Raw genomic sequence first — 21,118 nt, forward strand, 5'->3', positions numbered from 1 at the left:
GCTCTGCATGCCTGCCTCTCTGCTGCTGCCTGTGGATCTGCTTCTCTGACTTTCTGTCCCACTTGCTGCCTCCCCCACCTGGCGCTGCCTCTCGACAGGTGCTCCCTTCTACCCTTCCATCTCCAGTCTCCTGGGCTCAGTCCATCACGCCTGGGTTGCCGAGGCCGGGGCTGGGGTTTGCTTTTGGTTCTGACAGGCCCCTCTGGGGGCAGGAGAGGAATGGTCAGAGGACTCACTCTGTCCCAGCCCTACTTAACAGTTCCTGCTTCGCAAAGCTGACAGCTGCCAGGAGTTCCCCAGGGTTCACTTCATGGCCTGCCCATTCCCCCTTTTGCTGCCCAAACCCCCTGTGGCTAAGGGGGCAGAGCTGGAGGCGGAGCAGGCAGAGGCAGGAAGAGAGAAGGGAAGAGAAGAGACCGGACTGAAAGACAATAAGGGGGGTGGTGGAGGAAACAGAGACAGAAAAAGGAGTTTGGGAGCTAAGCCTCTGGGGCTGGGCCTATTGGTGGCAAGAAGTTAGGGGCATGGGGGTCAGAAAAACTTTGTAAAGGACCCAGGGACTGGAGGTGAACTGGATTTTCACTGAGAACGACCCCTCCCAGCACTACACAGGCACGTTCACTCTCTGTCACACGCACTGGCACACAGCCTCTGCTCATGCACACACATACAAATTTGGAAATGTTAGCATACCTGCATACCTGCCCAGCCACAGAGAAGTTTTGCACATACCCCTTCTTGAGACATTTGCGTGGTCAGACACAGCCTCATGGCTGGACTCACACTGTACACCCTCACAGGGTCTCACCTATGCACATTCACCTGGGGGTGCATAGGTGACCGGCAAATTTTGCCCTGTGCTCTGCCCCCACAGAGACACCCCATGTGCAGTATGAGCGCCTGGGCTCAGATGTGACATTGCCATGTGGAACAGCAAACTGGGATGCAGCTGTGACGTGGCGGGTGAATGGAACAGATCTGGCCCCTGACCTGCTCAATGGCTCTCAACTGGTACTCCGTGGCCTGGATCTGGGCCACAGTGGCCTCTACGCCTGCTTCCACCGTGACTCCTGGCACCTGCGCCACCAAGTCCTGCTACATGTGGGCTGTAAGTGTTGCCCCTGACCTCCCATCTTCTTTAAGGCACAGACCTGTAGCCCAGATCAACTCCCCTTCGTGTTGGATAGCAGGGAGAGGGGAGGGCCACAGCCTGACCCTTGCTCTCTGATCCTATCCTAATCTATTCTTCTGACCTCTGAGTCCTGTCTAGCCAATGAGTCCAGACCCCTGGACCTTTCTCCCATGTATCCCATCCCCATAGAAGTCTTGGAGATCCTGAAATCTTGTTCCCTGTGAGAAAATGGGCAGAGGGAGCCTGGCAAGGAATAGCCCAGCTGAGGCCTGGTTGGGAGGAATCTTAGGGTCACAGCTCTGAGCTGGAATGGTCTCCCTGTGTCTGCTCCCATGGGATTGACCAGGGCCTGAGGAAGGAAAATGGGATATGTGATTATGCAGGTGTAGGTAGGAGTACTCTGGAAGACCGCAGAATTGAAGGGAGGCTTCCCAGAATAGGAGGCACATGGAGACACAGAGCATTTGGAAGATACCACAGAAACATAATTTCTGGCAGAAAGCTGAGTATACCTATGGGCCCCCGAGTGGGCATGAAAAGGCCACCTGGGCTGGTGTCAGTGGTGAAAGAAGCTAAGGGAGGGGTCAGGAAGCAGATGAAGATCCTGGAAGTGGGCTGGGGTTGTGGCTCGGAGGTAGAGCGCTCGCCTAGCATGTGTGAAGCACTGGGTTCGATCCTCAGCACCACATTAAAAAAAAAAAAAATCCTGGAAGCTAGAAAGTGATGAAGAATAAATTCTGTTCTTAAAGAATCCCTCACCCCAGTGAAGAGTGAGAATGCAAGAGAGATGATGAGGACCTGGAACTGGGGCATGGAGTTGGGGAAGTTGAGGAGGGTGTTTGGACCTCCAGAAATTGATAATGAATTGGAGGTGGAAGGGCAGGAGAGTAGGGAGGGGTGCGATTGAGAGACCTGAAGGTACCATCACTGCAGTAGGGGGCAATGGGGGGAAAAGGGGATGTGTTCTCTTTGAACAGTGTCTGGGTTTGGGTTTCCCTAGAATCAGATTCCAAAATGAAAATTCATAAGCAAGTAGTTTATTTGGCAAGTGATGGAGACACCATAGAGGAATGTGGAGAGTGACACTGAAAAGGGAAGTTAATAAAGAGCAAGAGTTGACATTACCTCTGATATTACCTGACATATCCTGACATTACCTCTTTGTGACTGGAGCACTATGGAGGGGACTCTGGGTGCGGATGCAGAACATGCACCTCAGAGTTGTCCTGCCTGAGGGTGAGGGAGCTGGGATGTTTATATAACCTCTCCTGCCATCTCCTGGGGTGGAGGTAGGTGCCTTAATTTCTCAGTACTTTTGGCCTCATGCCCCGGCAGGCAAAGCATGCCTTGGTGGCCAGAGAAAGCTCTTAGGCAGATAACTGCAGAAGTTGGCAGTGAGAAGTGGTGTGGGTGAGGGACCAGCAGTTCCACAGATATCTGCTACAGATGTGTTGGTAGGGGTCCTGGGGGTGGAAACTGGTAGCTGGTAGCTAGTGGATCCGAGCTTAGGGGAAAGGACTGTTCTAGAAATGGAAATTTGTGGGGCAGGGGGTTGTCAGCATTAAGACCATGGGAGGGGTGAGGCAGCCAAAGGAAAGACTGTGGGGTGAGAAAGGGACCCAAAATTGAGCCCTGAAGACTGTCAGTATGTAAGGGGTTGATAGAAATGAGCCACAAAAGGGGAGAAAGATGAGTCCAGGAAGGTAGAGGGAAGACTAGTGAGTGTGATTTGGAAAGGGGGTTTATGAAAAGCAGAATGTTGAGTTTGTCAGCGTTGCTGAGAGTCAGGTGAGCAGGCATCCAGCCCTGGGCCAAAAATACCCACCAGCAAAGGGAATGCTCTGAAAATCCTTATTTCTTTTCTCCTAACCCCAAACTCAAACTCCTCTGGTATCATCCCATCTGGGATCTCCCTGTGGTAGGAAAGGTAGGAAATATCCTGTGGATATTTCCCTACTTAGGAAATGCTTAAGGGATCTTGGGGCAGGCCCTTGCCCCATTGTCAGAAGACTAGTCTAGAAAACCAAGTGAAATGTTAGGCTGGAGGGTTGCTCAGGATTCCCACAAAATATATTTTGGTAGGATGTACCTTTCCCCATGAAAAAGTGTTTTTAAAATTGGAGAGACGGGATTCAGACCAAACATTTTAGTCTCAAGCCAAGAGTGGGGTTACCCCTGTAGGTCATACTGAGAATTGCAGGACCAGCCCAACAATCCTTCCTGCCCCAGCTCCCATCCCACCCCTCCCTGCCTCACATCATCAATGGAGCCCTCAGCCTAGCCCTGGGCCTTTATCAAGTGCAGTGGGAGAAGGATGAATCTAGCTCAGCACCAGTCACCAAAACATCTGTCTTCTCAATTTGGGTTCCCAAAATCCCCCGGATGGATAAAGCTGGCAGTGATGGCTGGGGTTTGGTGACCTTGGGTCCCCATTACTGGTATTGTGATGTTTTTTAAGAAATCATTAGAGGTCATTGGTTTTTTTGTTTTGTTTTGTGGTGCTGAGGATTGAACCCAGGGCCTTGTGCATGTGAGGCCAGCACTCTACCAACTGAGCCATATCCCCAGCTCATCATTGGGTTTTGAAGTAATGTCCAAAGTCATTACCCACAGGTCATGCCCTCAGCTGTCGTGTTGTTACAGACCATTTAGTTACAGTGATTCCTGCTCCCTAGGCATCAGGGGTGGGCTGACCATGCATTGGCTGTACCATTCATAACAGATATTTATCTCTCATTGCCTTATTTCCTTCTAAAGACCTGATCAGGGAACAGAGGATATTAATCATGATCGTCTTAGTCACTTGATATTAGTAACAAGAGACTGGATTTGGCAATACTCAATATTAAATTATCCTTTTTGCCAGCTCTTAGAACAGGACAAAGTAATCCCTGATTTATGGATCATTTAGATCAAAACTTATTTAATATTTATCCTAAACATGTAAAATTTTATGTCTATTTCCAACAGAACCTGATCATCATAATATTATGTTGGAAGACTCCTTAACCAGGCTAGTCCCTGAGCTACTTTCTCTTGCTCCACCTTCCTGCCCTCCGGTGGATCCTCAAGAACAGCTCTAAGCACTCTCCTACCTAGGAAGATGAAAGGACCCCCTACATTAGGAAATGGGATCACAGTGTTCCTTTTCGTAGCATCCTTTTGTTTATTGGACACTGCTGATTCAGTGTCTTTCTGATGTTAAGCTTAAACAAACCGGAGATTAAAATAATTTTTAAATGGATAGTTCCTTATCCAGTTTTTAAACTTTTTAGAATTTGAGAGTGGTTAGAATAGAAACTGCAGACCCTCTGGTTCAGCACTACTTTCCCCCCTTCCCAGTTTGCTCAGGAAGAAAAGAGTGGCAGGAAAAGGAGTGTGGTTGAACATGTCTGGGGAGAAATCATGAGTGGGAGGCAGGTGGGGGCATTGACAGTCCAGAGTTTGGAGTGTCTCAGGGGATGCCACAAGATGAAGTTGAGACTGGCTATGGCCTTGAATGCCAGGCAGGAGGAGGAGCGTGGGTGTGGCATGGGCAGGGCTGGAGCAGAAGGGTCACCCCACCCTGCCCTGGCCTGATCCGGCCTGGCCCAGGGTGTGGGCAGCCTGCCCCTCCTCCTGCTGGGCCGGCGGGCAGGCCTCATGCGTGCCGGGGGCTCCAGCCCAGGCGGGCTGGCGAGATGAGAGGAAAAACATGCGGTTTGGTGGGCTGGACATGGAAAAACAAGCCAATTAGGAGGAAAACAAACAAACCTCGGGCCAGCAGGGGCACACGCACCGCGCACATGCACACACAGCCCCGCATGGGACTTAGGGACACCCTGCCATGGCTGACACAGTCACTTGGGCATCTCAGGAACCCCCACAAGGGGAAACTCAGGATGTCTGGGCATCTAGGAGCATGCCTGCACGCCCAGAGTGTGATGTGTATACGAGCTTTTGCTTACACACTCCCTTTAACGTGCTCTCACAGCGTCCAGCTCACATGTGTGGACACACAGGGAATTTGGGGCATCTTCCCACACCCACAGTTTGACAAATACACTCCGGCTTAAGCTCTATCACATATCTAATGTCTTATGTGTAGTGTAGCCGTCGCTGTGTTTTGGACACAATGGCACATTGACACTCACACAGCCTCACACATATAGACAATCTGCAATCAAACGCCCCCACCCCAGTCACCGAGAGTCATCCAGCCCCACATGGCCTCCAGTCTTCTAGACAGCTTGGCCTCACACATGAAGTCTGAGTTACACACAGCACCTCACAATCACAGTGTCTTAAACAGCTTTTCCCCCAACTCACAACACACAACAGGCCTTCTGATCCCACGCTGTCCCGCACTCTCACACTTGGTCTCTCACGGCACCCCCACCTCCACCCACCGGCCCCTCAGCTGGGCTCCAGCCAGCAAGTCACTCCTTTTCTTCCTCTTCTTTGTTTTTCTTTCCTCCTTTTCCCTCTGAGAAACCTGGTCCCTGTCAGGAAACCCAAGCCCTTCCTTGCTCAGGGCCCAGGGCCAGGCAGGAGTAGCCAGATGACAGACAAAGCCCCTGCCCGGCCCCCTGGGCCCCCTGTGACCTGCCCAGTCAGAGAGAGGAATTGGTTTGAGGGGGAGGTTTGAAGGGAGGCTGGCCCGAGCCCGGAGGACAGTCAGGGAAATGAAGGAGACCTGATCAGAGGGGAGGCTAGCCTGGGCAGGGGGCCTGTGAGTCCAGTGTTGTGGCCTGCTCTGCCCTCCAGAGTCCCAGGCAGCAGGGAGCTGACTCTGCAGGCTTCAGTCACCCCCCCCCACCCCCCTCCCCGGCCCCAGCGCCCTTCTCCTTTGAAGCTGGGGTGAGGGGGGGTGGTGGCAGGAGGCAGGAGTGGAGGCTTCTCAGCCGACCTCGGAATGTCCTTTCCTCCTGGGGTGGCTGCCAACTCTGGCCTGGCCCACAGGCCCCCAGAAGGCAACTTCCTGTGTCCTTGGCCGCCCCCCACTCCACCCCCATGCAGAACTCTTGACTGTGGGCAGACAGGGAAGGGACATTAAAGGTACACAGGATGAACATGGAATAGACAAGGGCCAAGAAGTCTCCCCAGTGGGAGTGGACCGTGGTGGGCAGAACACAGACTGGCCATTGAAGGGTCCCAGCCAGTGCCTGGCTCTCACCCGCAGGCCTGGGGAAGGGATCTGCCTCATTCTCCACAGCATCACCGCTCCACCTGCTACACTGAAGCTCTCTAGTCTCTCTGCCTTTTTACCTCTGCTGCTGCAAAGCCAGATCTGGGACCTGGGGGCTGTGCCCAGGTCCCCCTCTACAGCTCCACACACACTGGACACAATGGTTGTATGCAGGCAATCACAGAGTCACTCAAAATTAAGTACACACTATGGATTGAAGCCCAGGGTTCCCTGAACTTCACCATGGCCACTCTATAAGCATAGACATGCACTCCCCTGGCTTATTGAGCTGCCCCCCTCCCACTTCCTGTCCACCTGTCAGGCAGGGGGCGGTGTGGGGGGAGGCACAGAAGGCAGGTGTCAGTGTCCCTGGAGCCAAAGACGGACATTCCTTGCCTGGGTCAGGTCACAGAAGTTGCCTCCTTCCAGGAACCTGAGCCGCCTGTCCTCACGCCTTGCCCAATGCCTGAGGGTAGAACAGCCGGGCTAAGTGCTGACAGCAGCGAAAAGTATGGTTAGACAGCAGAAAGGACTTCCCAAGTGTGGTCATGTAGGTGAATATCCTCATTCTGGGGTTTATTCCCAACTCTGACTTGCAGTGTGACCCCCAAACAGGTCTTAACCCCTCTCTGGGCCTTCCTGTTCCAGAGTGAAGGCAGCCGCTGACCATGTCATGGGCTTCTTAAAGGATTTGTGATGAAGGAGTGGGGGAGGGCTGGGGTGAGGTACACACCAAGGGAACAGCAGTTTCCTTGTGTCACTTACCTACATGTATACACACACACACACACACACTCAGATATGTACTCCAAGAGCCAAGAATACATCCACACACACATCTACATAGATGCTCCTATATGTCACTGGTCACTCGTTCATGTCACATACAAACATGCGTGTAACACATATCCATGTGTGGACACATACTCAGAGATCCGCAATTGACCAGTGCTGCTGCTCTTGTGTAGCCTCCAGGCCCGTCCTCTCTCTCTCTATTGAGGGGAAGCCTGGGGTATTTCTTCTCCTGGAAGTACACCCTGATCACCCCAGCAACTAGGGCACATTCAAGACCCCCTCAGTCCCTTGCAGTTTTCCTTTCAGAGTGGACAGAGTGTGGCAGATGTGGGCTGGGGCTGATTCCCCCAGACATCACCTCCATCCTGTGATTGATGAGCGGAGGCCCACAACCCCCTGCTCCCCACAGTTCCTGCCTCCATTGAGCAGGTGGGGGGGGCCTCCTCCGCACAGCCCTTGTTTTTCTTTAATTAAACATCTGGCTCTCTGTGGCCTGGGAAGACTCAGACCCTCGCTGACAGCCACCCCCCACCTTTGGCATTGATGATGGGGTGAGGGGGAAGAACTGGGGCTCTGGGGCCCACTTGTCCCCACACTGATGCAGGGGACTGGGAGTTCCAGGAATGTCCTGACCTTTCTGTCCTCACCCCTAGTGCCACCACGGGAACCTGTGCTCAGCTGCCGCTCCAACACTTACCCCAAGGGCTTCTACTGCAGCTGGCATCTGCCCACCCCCACCTACATCCCAAACACCTTCAATGTGACTGTGCTGTAAGTAGCTGCGCCTGTGACCCAGTTCCAGCCCTGACCTCTGACCTCACCTCCATTATGCCTGAGTCCAGACCTTAGCCCAGCCTTGGGCTTGACCTTCCCCCAACCTTTCCCCACTTGACCCTTGATGTTTGTAACAGTACCTGGGCCTCACCCCTCCCCAGGCACGGCTCCAAAATTATGGTCTGTGAGAAGGACCCAGCCCTCAAGAACCGCTGCCACATCCGATACATGCACCTGTTCTCTACCATCAAGTACAAGGTCTCCATAAGTGTCAGCAATGCTCTGGGTCACAACGCCACGGCTATCACCTTTGATGAGTTCACCATTGGTGCGTGTGGCGGTGTTGGTGGGGTCCCTTCTGCATAATCTAGTGGGAATTTGAAGTGGAAGTATGTCAGAGGTGTACATGAGCGTTGGTGGGGATGTTCACAAATGTGCACATGTGTCCATGGACATGCCTGTGACAGGAATATGCGGTATGTCTGTACATGTACACACATGTGCTTGGCATATTCACACCTGTGGATGACCTTTACCTACAGGGCCAAGAGACCTCTCCAGCAGCTCTTTCTATCGACTCCCTGGCTCCCAGAGCATGCAGCAGGGGGGAGGGGGGGCAGGTGGGGCCAGACCCTTGCACAGCTGCAGCCTCCATCCTCCCCCACCCCACCATGCTAATGGCTTCCTTACGGCCTGTGATGAATGAGGTGTCAGAACAGGAGACAGGACTGGGACAGATATAACCCTCTCCCTGACCCCCCATCCAAGCCAGACCCTCTGCCTGCCCCTGCCCAATTCCAGGCGGTCTCCTACCCCATCCAGCCAGAACCTCTGCTGGTCCCTGCCCCATTCCAGGCAGACTGTGTCTTACTGTGCTCTATCTCCACCAGACTCCCTGCATGCTCCTGTCTTCCCCACCCACATCCCATGACTCGATCCCCAACCAGACTATTTCTCCATGAGCTGAACCCTTAGATGCTCCCATCAGATCTCCAACCCACTTCTAACCTAGGCATGTGGACTATCTTTTAACCTTGACCTACAGAGCAGCTTCAAACCCAGTTTTCATCCAGGGGAGGCCATGTCTCAGGGAAAACTAGGCCTAGGGGAGTGTATGAGGCACTGGCATCACACTGACCCGGGGGGGGGGGGGCGTGTCACATTGGCATGGCTGATCCATCATGTAGGCTTCAGTACTAGAAAGATGGTTAGCATGAGGATAGGGTTGAGATGATGGGATGAAATTTGGGATGCTGATAGCAAGAACTGGTGACCCTGCCTGTAGTACAGTCAGTGGTGATGATGGGGATGTAAGAGGTAGAAGTAATGAGATGGTTGTTAATGGTGATTGCCAGAACTGACAACAGAAAGGAGGGATGGTGACCCCATGATGATGATAAGGTAGGTAGTAGAGGACGTTGACACGTTGGCTGGGGTTGACATAGTGGTATAGTTCCTAGAGATCAAGGCACTAACAAAGCTATGTCTCCTGAACAGTGAAGCCTGACCCTCCAGAAAATGTGGTAGCCCGGCCAGTGCCTAGCAACCCTCGTCGGCTGGAGGTGACGTGGCAGACCCCCTCGACTTGGCCTGACCCTGAGTCCTTTCCTCTGAAGTTCTTTTTGCGCTACCGGCCCCTCATCCTGGACCAGTGGCAGCATGTGAGTGTCCTGCCCTGCCCAGATCCTGGGTGCCTGAATTAGAGCTGTCTGACTTGAGAAGCAGGTGGTAGCAGCTCCAACATGGGTCCTGATAGCAGTCAGAGAGGATTTCCAGGGGGAAAAGGGACAAAGTGGGCCTGGGAGAATGGATGGGATTGAGGGGGATTGAGGGAGGTGACCTTAGGGGTTTCCAGTGAACTGCATTAGAGCTGTTGGGAACACATCTGTCTTTGGGTTCCCTGGGGTAGTGGAGAGCAGTGCTAAAAGGGAGACTTTCGTCTTACCTCTGGCTGTCAGCCCTGACCAGGTATCTCTCTTTATACTCTGGTTCAGGCTCTGGGCCTGTGCTGGACCCAGTGGTCCAAGGGGCACAGTGGTCTTTGTCCTCAAAGATTCATAGATGGGCTCTAGTGGTTAGTGTCAGATAGGCACTGTGGTCAGATTTGGTTCAGGGAATGAGGTTAGGCTATGACAACCATCAGGGCTTCTAAGTCAGATCTAGCTTAGAGGTCAGCTTAAGGTTATAGGTCAATTGGTGGCTTAGGCTGGGAACCATGCAGTGGACAAGGTACACTATGTGGTCAGGCTGTGGTCTGGATACTAATCAAGCTATAATGGAGAGCTCTGGGAAGCAACCAAGGTTTGGGGGCACCCCTTGGGGGTGCTCTCATGTTGAGAGCCCAGAGTCCACTGGGCTGTGGGTACTCCATGATTCTTGAGGTCTGTGGGCTAAGATTGGAGATAGGAGAGTGCTCTATAGGGCAATCCAGGCTGCTCTTGGGGTCAGCCTGAATCCCTCTTATATCCACCAGGCTCCATCTCCATCTCCTTATACCCCTCTCCTGACTGGCCTTTAAAGTACGTAATTTGATTCCTGGGTGCCTATCCAGGTTGCGGGCCTGGCCCCGACAAAGGCTGCTCACACGCTCATGTGTTCCCTGACAGAGTCCGGAGTCCCTCCCGCCTGGCCAGCTGCCCGCGCCTAATGCATTGCTAATAACCAGGGTCTAGTTTCACAAGCCCCCCTCCCCCGCTAACGAGCTACAGGCAGCAGCCCCGCGTGTCGCGGCGCACACGCCTTGCAGTGGTCCTGGCATGCTGCCCACCACACACACAAGAACACGTATGCACACACGTGCCTCTCAGCAGGATCCATGCTTCCAGACATGCATAGAACTAACATGCAAAGCCCATACACTGACCTATACCATGGGCAGAATCAGCCGCCACTCTAATGTGGACAGAAGAAGGTGTGGAGGCTTCATGATGGGAACACATGTGGCCAATAGCACACATCCTAGCTCTCATAGGCATTGGGGTTGGTTAGATTTATGACTCTTTTCAACTTGAGTTTCACTCTGAACAGAATCTACTCTCTCTAATCCTTGATCTTAGAGGCAGGTGTATGGTGGGGAGGGGGTATGGAATGGAGAGCAGAGAAAAAACATCCCTTGGATTTTCAGGAGGAAAATACAGACCAGGAATTGCAAAAGAATAGGCATCAGAATATCTGGCAGGGACTTTCTCAGCATGGACAAGGGAGAGGCATGAGGACCTGGCTTGAGTTCCTTGCATCACCTGCTTTGGTCCTAACTCAGCTAGAAGGCCTGGGGGCATGTTGGACATCTGCTGCAGCTGACCAGATGAAGGACTCTAAAGCAAGGTGGATGCCTGTGACTATGGAATTCCTGTCAGTTGAGGAGCCTTTCTCTTAAGGGAGTTGATTAAGGTTCAGTGACCACCTAGCATGAAGGGTTCAGGCCTAGAAGATGTGGCTGCCAGGACATCATTGGGTTCCTGGGCCATATTCCTAGAAGTATGGTGCCATGAGCCCACTAATGAAGTGGTAATTTTATCTGTTCCCCTTGGATCTATCTTTTGTCATTGGGGAAAGATGAATGTGGAAGTCTGTGGGTCTGGCAGGAGGGAAAAAGGGCTGAGGGAGTTGGGGCTACTCAGACAGAGGGGATCTTTGCAGAGCAGGGGTGGCAAAGATGGGAACTGGGATTCTAGCTCTAGGAAAGGAGAGTCTTTGGGGCCCCACTCATCTTCCAGGGCTCTCAATATGCCCAGTGTCTCTCAATATGTCCCTGACCTTGACCCTGGCCTCCCACTGGGTACCACAGGCTCAGCAGGAATTGGAGGGGCTTCTTACTCCACTTGGCCTGAATGCACACACATAAATACATACATATATACACACACACACACACACATACCTACTTGCATGCATGTACTCCCAGCCTGTCAGGTCAGGTAGCCTAGACCCAATTTTCTTGGGGAAAGATTAGAACAGGGACCAAAAGAGCCCTGAAGCCAGACATTGCCCAGAGCGGCCCCCTCCTCCGCCCCTGCCGGCTGCCCCTGTTTACGAGGCGGCTTAATGAGGCAGCGGGTGCCGCTGAGATGAACCAGAGCCCAGCCTGGGCCTGGGAGGGGCGCCGGACAGGCAGACCAGGCCAGGCTGGAGGGTTGGGGGGAGACCAGCAGGATGGGGCCAGCCAGTGGGGGGTGGGGAAGCGATGCCTCCAGGAGAAAACCAAGCAGCTGTCCTGCCACCAGAGGGGCTCTCCCACCCCTTTCTGCCTCAGACAGGATGCCTCAGACAGCCATCCTGAGGTCTTCCTGCTGGGAAAGCCCAGCTGGGACTGGGCTGGTAGGTGCACTGGGCACCGGGGAACCTAGGCTCTGAACTAGAAGTCATGGTGACAGTGCCAGCTGAAATATATTTGGTGCTTTCCACATGGTGTAGTCTTCATTATAACCCTAAGAGAGAGATTTTGTCACCAACAGATGAAGACATCAAACCCATGAAAGCTAAGGTACTTGGTCACCTATCTAGTAAGAGATAGAGTCAAGACATGAACTCAGACTGGCTCCAGTGTCAGTGTCTATGACCCTCTCCTACTGCTGCTTGGTGGGAGAACCTCTGGCTCCATTATTCCTGTCACCTCCCAGCTGGGACTGAGGTCAGGACTTGGGCTGGGGGTTGTGAGACGGTGGGACAACAGCAGCATCATAGCCATTGAGCAGCGTTGTCGTTGTCCCCAGGAGTTCTAGCTTCCCTCAAGGTTTAGTTACTCACCTGCAGGAATGACTTCCATCCCTGGGCTCTCTGAGATAGCTTCATTCTCTTGCAGGAATATTCTCAGTGTCCTCCTTCTCAAAGAAGCCCTCCATCTCTCAAGGTTGTCTTCACTCCCTTCTTCCCAAGTGTCCTCCCTTTCTGTAGGGGGTGCCTCACTCTCCTGACCCCCAGAGGTGTCCTTAACCCTCATCCCATGATCTGGCTGCAGGTGGAGCTGTCTGATGGCACAGCACATACCATCACAGATGCCTATGCTGGGAAGGAGTACATTATCCAGGTGGCAGCCAAGGACAATGAGATTGGGACATGGAGCGACTGGAGCGTGGCTGCTCATGCCACCCCCTGGACTGAGGAACCACGACACCTCACCACCGAGGCCCAGGCCCCGGGTGAGCCTGCCCTCTGTCCCTGCATCTGTGCTGTCGGCTGGCCTGTTCTGTGGCCTGGCTCTATCCTCCCTCCAACTCCTCCCAGGACCGGGAGCCTCAGCTCCAAGGGTCTATACACACTCTGTGGCTACCACACTCCTGTCTGTCCAATCCCTGTGTTCCTGGTCCTTGCTCTCTAGACATCCTTGCTAGTGATTATTGGGTGGAAGGGTCATCTATGAGCCTTAGCAGGATCTGCCTAGTGGGCAAGGACCTTTGAGAGACAAGCCAGGAGCCATCATATTGGGGAGGCAGCACCAGTTTGATGTAAGAAGCAGATCTGGGTGAGACCCCAGCCCTGGCTCTGCCCTGAGTTTCCCCCATGCTCCCCAGAGACCACGACCAGCACTACCAGCTCACTGGCACCCCCGCCCACCACGAAGATCTGTGACCCTGGGGAGCTGGGCAGCGGCGGAGGACCCTCAGTACCCTTCTTGATCAGTATCCCTGTCACTCTGGCCCTGGCTGCCGCTGCCGCCACTGCCAACAGTCTCCTGATCTGGTAGGTTGAGTGAGGCTGGGTGGGAGAGGGAAGCCTGAGGGGACCCCCTCCTACCCCAGCCTCATCCCTCACAGCCCCCTGCCCTGTCTCCCCAGAGCCCGGCATCCCATGAGGACATGCCAGAGCACTGCAGAGGAGCAGGAGGCCGGAGCTGAGCCTGCAGACCCCGGTTTCTATTTTGCACACGGGCAGGAGGACCTTTTGCATTCTCTTCAGAAACAATTTGTAGAGACCCCGGCAGGCCCGGGCCTGCCATCCCTTAGCCCCGCCACACCAAGCTGGCCCTCCTCCCACCTTCAGGGGAGGAGGACCATGCAGCTAACCCACCCACCAAAGACCCTCCCCTCACCTGCCTCCTTGGGCTGGACCCTCCAACGCCAGCGACTCCCAGGAGCCCTTGGGGGGCCTGAGGGGAGCCCTTCACATTCACAATTCCTCCTCCTGCCCCAGCCTCCTGTCTGTCCCAGGGTCTCTGTTGCCACCATCAGATTATAAGCTCCTGACGCTGGGGGGGCCCAGCCATCCCCCTCCCCCCAGTGCCCACACTTTTCAGTATCCCCACCTCTGCCCTGTTTTGTATGACCCTCCCCTGACCTTGTCCTACCCCACAGTATTTAATGCCCTGTCAGTCCCTTCTAGTCTGACTCAATGGTAACTTGCTGTATTTGAATTTTTTATAGATGTATATACAGGGGTGGGAGGGGTGGGGGGGTTCTCATTAAACGTCACCATTTCATGAGTCCTTGGAACAGAGCCACTTTGGGAGGGTACTGCTCTTCTAAGAACCCCTCCATTTGCAGTCCTGGAGGTGGAAAGAGCCACGGTTGGGGAAGATGGGGAAAGACGGTTCAGTTTTCAGGCAGATGTACCTGGGAATAGTGTTCTCTTGAGGATTTGAGCTTCCCTGAGGTATATAGCCAAAAGGGCAAATTTGTGGAAAATGAGGGGTCCTGGTGGGGGCTGGTTCCACATGGGAATATCCAGTCAGTCCTAAAGGTTACTGAGGTCATCAAAGGACATCTTCATAGCTGCCTTCCAGAAGCGCCCAAGCAGTGATGGAAGGTGAGGAAGCAGGCCTCATCCTTGGCGCATGTGTGTGTGCATCATCCTGCCATCCAAGAGAGAGTGCAGGGGGCCAGCAGGTCAGGCCTAGAGCTCAGCCAGGCCACAAGGGCTCAGAGCAGTGTTCTGGGCCTGGCCGGGCAGGGAGGATGCCTGGAGGAGGAAGCTGCTTGGAGCATGACTAGGCATTGGACCTGCGCTGCAGGTCTGGAATCATGGAGTACAGGGTTGACCTCCAGAGTTAAATTACAGTTAGGACTCAGTGTGGAGCTGGAGAAGGGCAGGGATTTGGTTTACACTGTGGCCAGTCATTAGTTCAGCTCCATACCCTGGGGTCCAAGGTCTCTCCAGTTGCCCCAGGCTTGCTCGGGTCCAACTCCTCCCTCACCCTTCTCCTTTAGCTGAGAATGCCCCAGGCTGGGACCAGGTTGACAGACCCTCTGACCTGGGAGTAGGGTGAAGGGGAGGCCAGAGCCCAAGCCTGAAGAGCCAGACTTAGCTTTGCTCTGGGTGCCTGAAAGGAAAAGTGAGGTAGAGTCAAAGCCACATACACACTGATCTGTACACAGACACGTCCACTCCGGTGCACACGCCCTATAGCAGTTGCTGGGCACCATACCTCCACTAATCCCCTGATGCCAATACAATCCCCATAGCCACCCAAATCAAACCCTTCTCATACCAGGCTCAGAAAGTGGACACTCCTCACTGGTCTTACTAGGCCCACCTGGGCCCATGCCTCAGGAGGGGTATGTACAGTGCCTAGAACTGATAACTCAGGCCTGGATAAGGCACCCACCCCGAGTGTGGCCCAGGTGAAGGGCTGCAGAGTGAAGGTGGCTGGCTCTCCTCCAGGCCAGAGGAGAGAAGATGTTCCAGGTGGGCCTGTGGGAAGCAAAGGCCTGGTGACAGGGAGGCCTGTGGCTTTTCAAGCTGAACAGCTCCAGCTGTGGGAGTGCATTTCTCTTGGTTCACAGGAAGAGGTTCCCAGGATGGATATCCTGAAAAGAGGCTGCGTATCTGCCACTGCCCTAATCCCCAGTTCTGCCCATTTGGGCTCCTGTGAGGTGGTTCAGGCTGGAATCAGCACTCCAGATCCAGCAGGGGTAGAGAGAGCAAGGGGTTGCCAACTCTCTTGCCAAGTACATTGCATTCCTGGGATGTGTTAGAACTCCGTCCTCTTCTATCCTTGGGGTAGCTGGGTTGAAGTCAGAGGGTCTCTGGCCTGTGCTGCCATCTTGCCTTGAGAGTCTTGGTCAGCCCTGACTTACCCACCGCCCACCCAGGGCTTGGGCACCAGCAATCTGGCCTCCATTAGCAACATGGGAAAGCAATTACGTGGGGCCTGGAGAAGAGGGGGCAGAAGGAGGGGAGGGGGCCTGCTGGAGACTTGGAGGCTGATGGAGGGGAGACAGGGGTATTTCCCTGCACCCAGTGCTAAGAGAGACCCAGTCCTGTCCCCAGCCCCAGGTGGCTGGAAGGGCAGTGTCCTTGCCTCTGTGATTATCCCTCCTTGCAAGTCCTGGCCCCTCAACCTCACAAAGGCTGTTCGCCTTGGAGGGTCTTGGCTGCTGTCTGCTGCTGCCTCCCTTGAGTACTGTCCTTCACATCTCTTTCCTACGATTGTTCTGGGGAGCTGGGGAGAAGTATAGACATCAGTTCTTGGAGCTAAAACAGAACCCAGAGAATTAAAACACTACTGAGGGGTAAGGGGATGGGAAGGTTGGCTCCCAGAGCCAATGTGCAAAGTAGCTCAGTGGCCCAGCTTTCCAGTGCACTAGTTCTATTTGCTCCCCCAAAAGGTACACTGGGGCTGGGGACACACCTCTACATCTTGTTCTGTGAGCCCCTGGCCACCGGATCTCTGCCCAGCATAGCTCTGTTCCCTTCTTACCACTCTAGACCCCTCTCTATCTCTCTCTTCTTGCTGAACCTGTTTCCATTTCTATATTTGTCTCTTTTTGTCCCATTTGTCTCTCTGAATATACCTTTGTCTTGGTCCCTATCTTTGTATGTCACTCATCCCTGTCTCTCGATATGTCTCTCTTTTGTCTCATCTCGTCTCTCCCTCTTTGTTTCTCTGTCTGCATCTTTGTATCTTTCCAGTCTCTGTCACCTTCTCCCCACCCACCACACCCCCATCTGTTTCAGTTTCACAGGTATTTCCAACCTCATCTCTGTCTCTGGATCTTTCTCTGTCTCCATAACCCCATAACCATCTCCATCTCTTCCCCCAACCTCTATCATTCATTAAATTCTTGGCCTCCCTCTGTGTGTTCCCACCCTGGTCAGACCCCAGCCTGTGGCCGCTGCTCCTCTTTGGCCTGAGCCAGGGCCTGTCCTGGATTCTGCTGCCCCCTCTCGGCCAGCTGCCTGCCCTTCATTCCTGCTTCCAGGCTGGTGGCTATCAGCACAGAAATCCCACATCTGCATCTTGGCAGCCACCTATGAAAGAGGGAACCACTAGGCAGGACCCCTTCCTGGGAAGTGTCTGGCCCTGAGAACTCCCCAGAGCAGGGAAGCTGAGTACCTCTATAGGTCAGGACACTGAGAAAGTTCATTCTCACGTGGGAAGAACAGAATACGTGGCTCCAAATCCCAACTATGCATGTTGAACCTGAATGTCTTTATGTCTGGAGGCTCATGTGTCCATTCTGCCCATAGCCCAGAGCCTTGGGACCCTCAGAAGGTGCCACCTGTCTGGGAATGCAAGGCTAAAGCCCTAGGAACAGGAAGAATTGGGGCATGAACCCTCCCACTCTTACCTTTCTTTAGAGGAGGAAAGAGAAAGGAGATCTAAGGAGTGGGGTGGGAAGGACCTTATTTGATCATACCACTCTGATAATGAGGAAGGCTAATCTGAAGGGGAGTGTGAGAGGCCTGTGTATCAGGATCCGTCTGAGGGAAGCTGGTCTGGGACATACTTCTGAAGAGCTCTTGTTTGAAAGGGTCAGTCTGAAGAGGTAGATCTGGTGGGTTTAGTCTGAAGGAAAACATATCTGAAGGAACATGTGTCTAAGGAATAGGATCTCCACCTGGTACTAGTTTGCCTGGAACTTTCCCAGTTTTAGCACTGAAGATCTCAATTCTTGGGAAACCCTTTCACCTCAGGTAAGCTGGGACAGTTGGTCACCCTGTCTGAGAAGGCTTTGTTGACTACACAGGCCTGAGTGGGCAATCTTTCTGGAGGATATTTGAGGGGCCTAGTCTGGCAGGTCATTTTGAAGGGAGAGGCTGTTCTGGGCCTGAAGTTTGGGCAGGGACCAGGCCAAGGAGGTAGATAGAGTCCTTCTAGAAGGGCAGCGGCTTGGGGAGTGACCACCAGGGGGCAGAGCAAGTTTTCAGGCAATTCAGAAGAAATGGCCCCAGAGAGAGAGCCAGATGGGTGGGACTGTATACAGAGGGTGTCCACAATAGCATGTGCCCTGTGTGCAAATCATGGAGAGGGTGTGTAACTGTGCACAGTTTTTATGTCTTTGAAAGGCTTTTAATAGACAATGCCTGGTGTGGCCAAGGCCAAAGCCTTCCCTGTAGCTGTGGGGAACACAGTAGGAACCTGATGGAATTCACCAGCACAAGGAGGCAGTGGGAGTAGAGGATTCAAAGAAGGTTCACTGAGAAAGGGTGAGGATGGGAGGAGAGATAGAATCAGACTTCCCTGCCCTCTAGAAGTTTCCCTGAGATTCCAGACATAAGAGCTAAGTGCTCTAGTCACACAGAGGGCAGCTTCTGTACCTGCCTGTGGACTTCTTTCTGCCTGACATCTCTCACTTCTCTACTGCTTCATCTGGGTTCTCCCTGCTCCTTAATAATTGTTGCTGTACTCCTACTTCCACACGTTGGTTCATGATGCGCTTCTACTCAGGATGCCCCTGTGAAGCATCTGAGGTCCCTTTGACATGGCTTCCATGATACTCCCTGCTCATCTCCTCTCTACCATGGACTAAACACCCACTATATACTAAGGTTTAGTTCTGGGGGACCTTGTCTCATCGCCAGGACATGAAAGTGCTGGGGACTGGGGCTGCCAGAGTCTTGCCCAGAGGAGGGGAGTCTCAGGGAAGAATTATAGATAAAACAAGGTTAGGGACTTCTAGGATAGGACAAAAAAAGTGAAGCTGTCACAGAACTTTCCACCCCACTCCACTAATAAAATGAACAAAAACCAAAACAAAAATGCTGCAACAAACCAAATTCCTTTAAATATGATAGCTAAAGAAAATAACAGAAGATTCTGGTACAATAAGTGAGTGGCATAATTATTCCAAAAAGTAGCACTGAGAAAGGGTAAGACAATAAGAATTCTCACTAGGGGCTGGGGTTGTAGCTCAGTGGCAGAGCTCTTGCCTAGCATGTGTGAGGCACTGGGTTCGATCCTTAGCACCACATAAAGATAGATAAACAAAATTAAAAATTAAAAATAATAATAATAAAAAAAGAATTCTCACTAGTAACTTGTAGAATCTGAGAGAAGTGGATGGAGGTGACTAGTAAGGCTTAGAAACATTTTGGAATTTTTTTTTTATTTTTGCACAGAAGCCACCATGTTCATCCAGAAGACCTCAGCAAAGGCAAGCACTTGGCATCCTTCAGGGAATGGGCTTGAGGTTGTAGGGAAGGGACAAGCCTATAGGAATGGAATATGCTTCACTTCCCAGGTGGAACAAGACATCTGACATAGTCTCAGAGAAGGGATAATACTCAAGGTCAGCAGGAGCCCCAGTCAAGTTATCCTCTGGCTTTGGGATTGTGGTGTGTTTTGAAAGCAACAGCCACACTGGGGGTATAGCTTAGTTGGCAGAATGCTTGCCTAGCATGCATAAAACCCTGGGTCCAATTTCTAGAACAACAACAACCAAAAAAAGAAAGGAAGGAAGGAAGGGGAAAAAGGAAATAAATAAATAAAAGAAATAAATAAAGAACTCAATAGTTAGCTTCCAAGGAGACTCAACAAAGGTTTGCTAAGCATAAACCATGACAGATAAAAGAGGAAAGAAAGCTAGGCACAGTGGTACACCTGTAATCCCAGCTACTCAAGAGGCTGAGGCAGGAGGTTAGCAAGTTCATTGCCAACCTGGACAACTTAGTGAGACCCTATCTCAAAATAAAAAATATTTTTAAAAAAAGTGCTGGGGGAAAAAGTCTAAAAAATAAAAAATGGGGGGCTGGGGATATAGCTCAGTAGTAGAGCGCCCCTGCATTCAATCTCCAGTACCAAAAAAGACAAAAAAAAAAAAAGAAGAAGAAGAAGAAAGAAAAGAACGGAAATGGCATGGCCTTTAGGCACAAAGACCATTGCCAAAATACAGGCAAGCAGGAAGGAAAAGCTAGGGTAGGAAGGGAGGGAGAGAAGGAAGGGAGCCAGCAAAAGAAAGAACCCAATCTAGAAGAAAATACAACTGAAGGAATAAAAGCAGATTTCTAGCAAGTCCTTCCTGTCGAAGAAGGTCTTATTAATAGTATGAAATCAATAGTCCAAAGAACCCAAGGACAAGGTGACAAAACAACAGAATGAGATGGACGCAGAGATTAGAGAACTCGGGGGAAATAATAGAGGCCCCAAATAATATTACAGATATAACAAACTAGAAACAGCAAAGCAGAATAGATATGTCTAAAAATCAAAATAATGTGTAGGAAAGGTTAAAGATATTGAGGGTAAATGTAGTGGGGAAAAATAAAGATATTAAAGCAATTAGAGAGAAGGTAATAGGATGAAGACAAGCTACTATAGTATAACTATCAGCAGCCCTAAAGTGGAGGTTTCAAAAATGTAACACAAAAAGCTGTTAAGGTGAAATACTGGAGAAATTCCCTAGAATGAAGGAAGAACTGAATAGTCAGCTTGAAAAGACACACACCAAATACCAGAAAAATTCATATAGGATAACTGACCTTAAGACACATTGATTTAGTTACCAAAATTTGAGGATAAAGTAAGAATACTTCAGGCACCTAGGCCGAAAAATAAGTCACTTACAATGGGAGGAAACTCAATCTACTGTCAAATTTCTCCAAGGTAACATTTGATCAACACTAAGATAATGAAGCAATATCTTGCATGCCTGTGATCCCAGCTACCTGGGAGGCTGAGGCAGGAGGACTAGAAGTTCAAGGCCAGCCTAGGCAACTTAGTGAGACCCTGTCTTGAAATGAAAATATAAAGGTCTGGGTGGTCATATAACTCAGTGGTACAGCCCTTGCCTAGCATGTGCAAAGCCCTGGGATCCATCTCCATTTCCACAAAAAATAAAAATAAAAAGATAATAGTATAAAAAGAAAAGAAAAAGAAAAAACTATCCATGACAAAATCCAGTCAGCCAAAAAATTAATCAAAACCAGGAGCTGAGGACGAGAGATGCATGGTAATAGCACTGGTGGTGACATTAATTCCATTTTGGTTAAGATTAAACTGTGGGAATTTTAGTTGCAGAACAGAATGTAAATATTATAAATCCCAATAGAGTAAAAACAACGTTGGCAACATAATCGGGAGTAGAGAGGGGTGG

At 51.7% G+C, this 21,118-nt stretch overlaps 1 protein-coding gene across 3 annotated transcripts in view; it reads left to right on the top strand.

Moving 5' to 3' along the window:
* Cntfr (ciliary neurotrophic factor receptor) overlaps positions 1 to 14,217 on the top strand; it is a 38,025-nt gene extending 23,808 nt beyond the window's left edge. For all 3 annotated transcript variants that reach the window (XM_046457485.2, XM_058578093.1, XM_046457484.2), the window contains 7 exons: positions 875 to 1,108; positions 7,748 to 7,865; positions 8,030 to 8,196; positions 9,366 to 9,529; positions 12,826 to 13,006; positions 13,379 to 13,547; positions 13,643 to 14,217. In XM_046457485.2, the coding sequence (XP_046313441.1) occupies positions 875 to 1,108; positions 7,748 to 7,865; positions 8,030 to 8,196; positions 9,366 to 9,529; positions 12,826 to 13,006; positions 13,379 to 13,547; position 13,643 (1,034 nt within the window). In that variant the 3' untranslated portion in view covers positions 13,644 to 14,217. The remainder of the gene's footprint in view (positions 1 to 874; positions 1,109 to 7,747; positions 7,866 to 8,029; positions 8,197 to 9,365; positions 9,530 to 12,825; positions 13,007 to 13,378; positions 13,548 to 13,642) is intronic.
* Positions 14,218 to 21,118: the final 6,901 nt, after the last annotated feature.

This window comes from Marmota monax, unplaced genomic scaffold, assembly GCF_021218885.2.
Source record: "Marmota monax isolate L192 unplaced genomic scaffold, Marmota_monax_Labrador192_F-V1.1 WCK01_AAM20220418_F8-fsc00069, whole genome shotgun sequence".
In the NCBI taxonomy this organism is placed as follows: Eukaryota; Metazoa; Chordata; class Mammalia; order Rodentia; family Sciuridae; genus Marmota; species Marmota monax.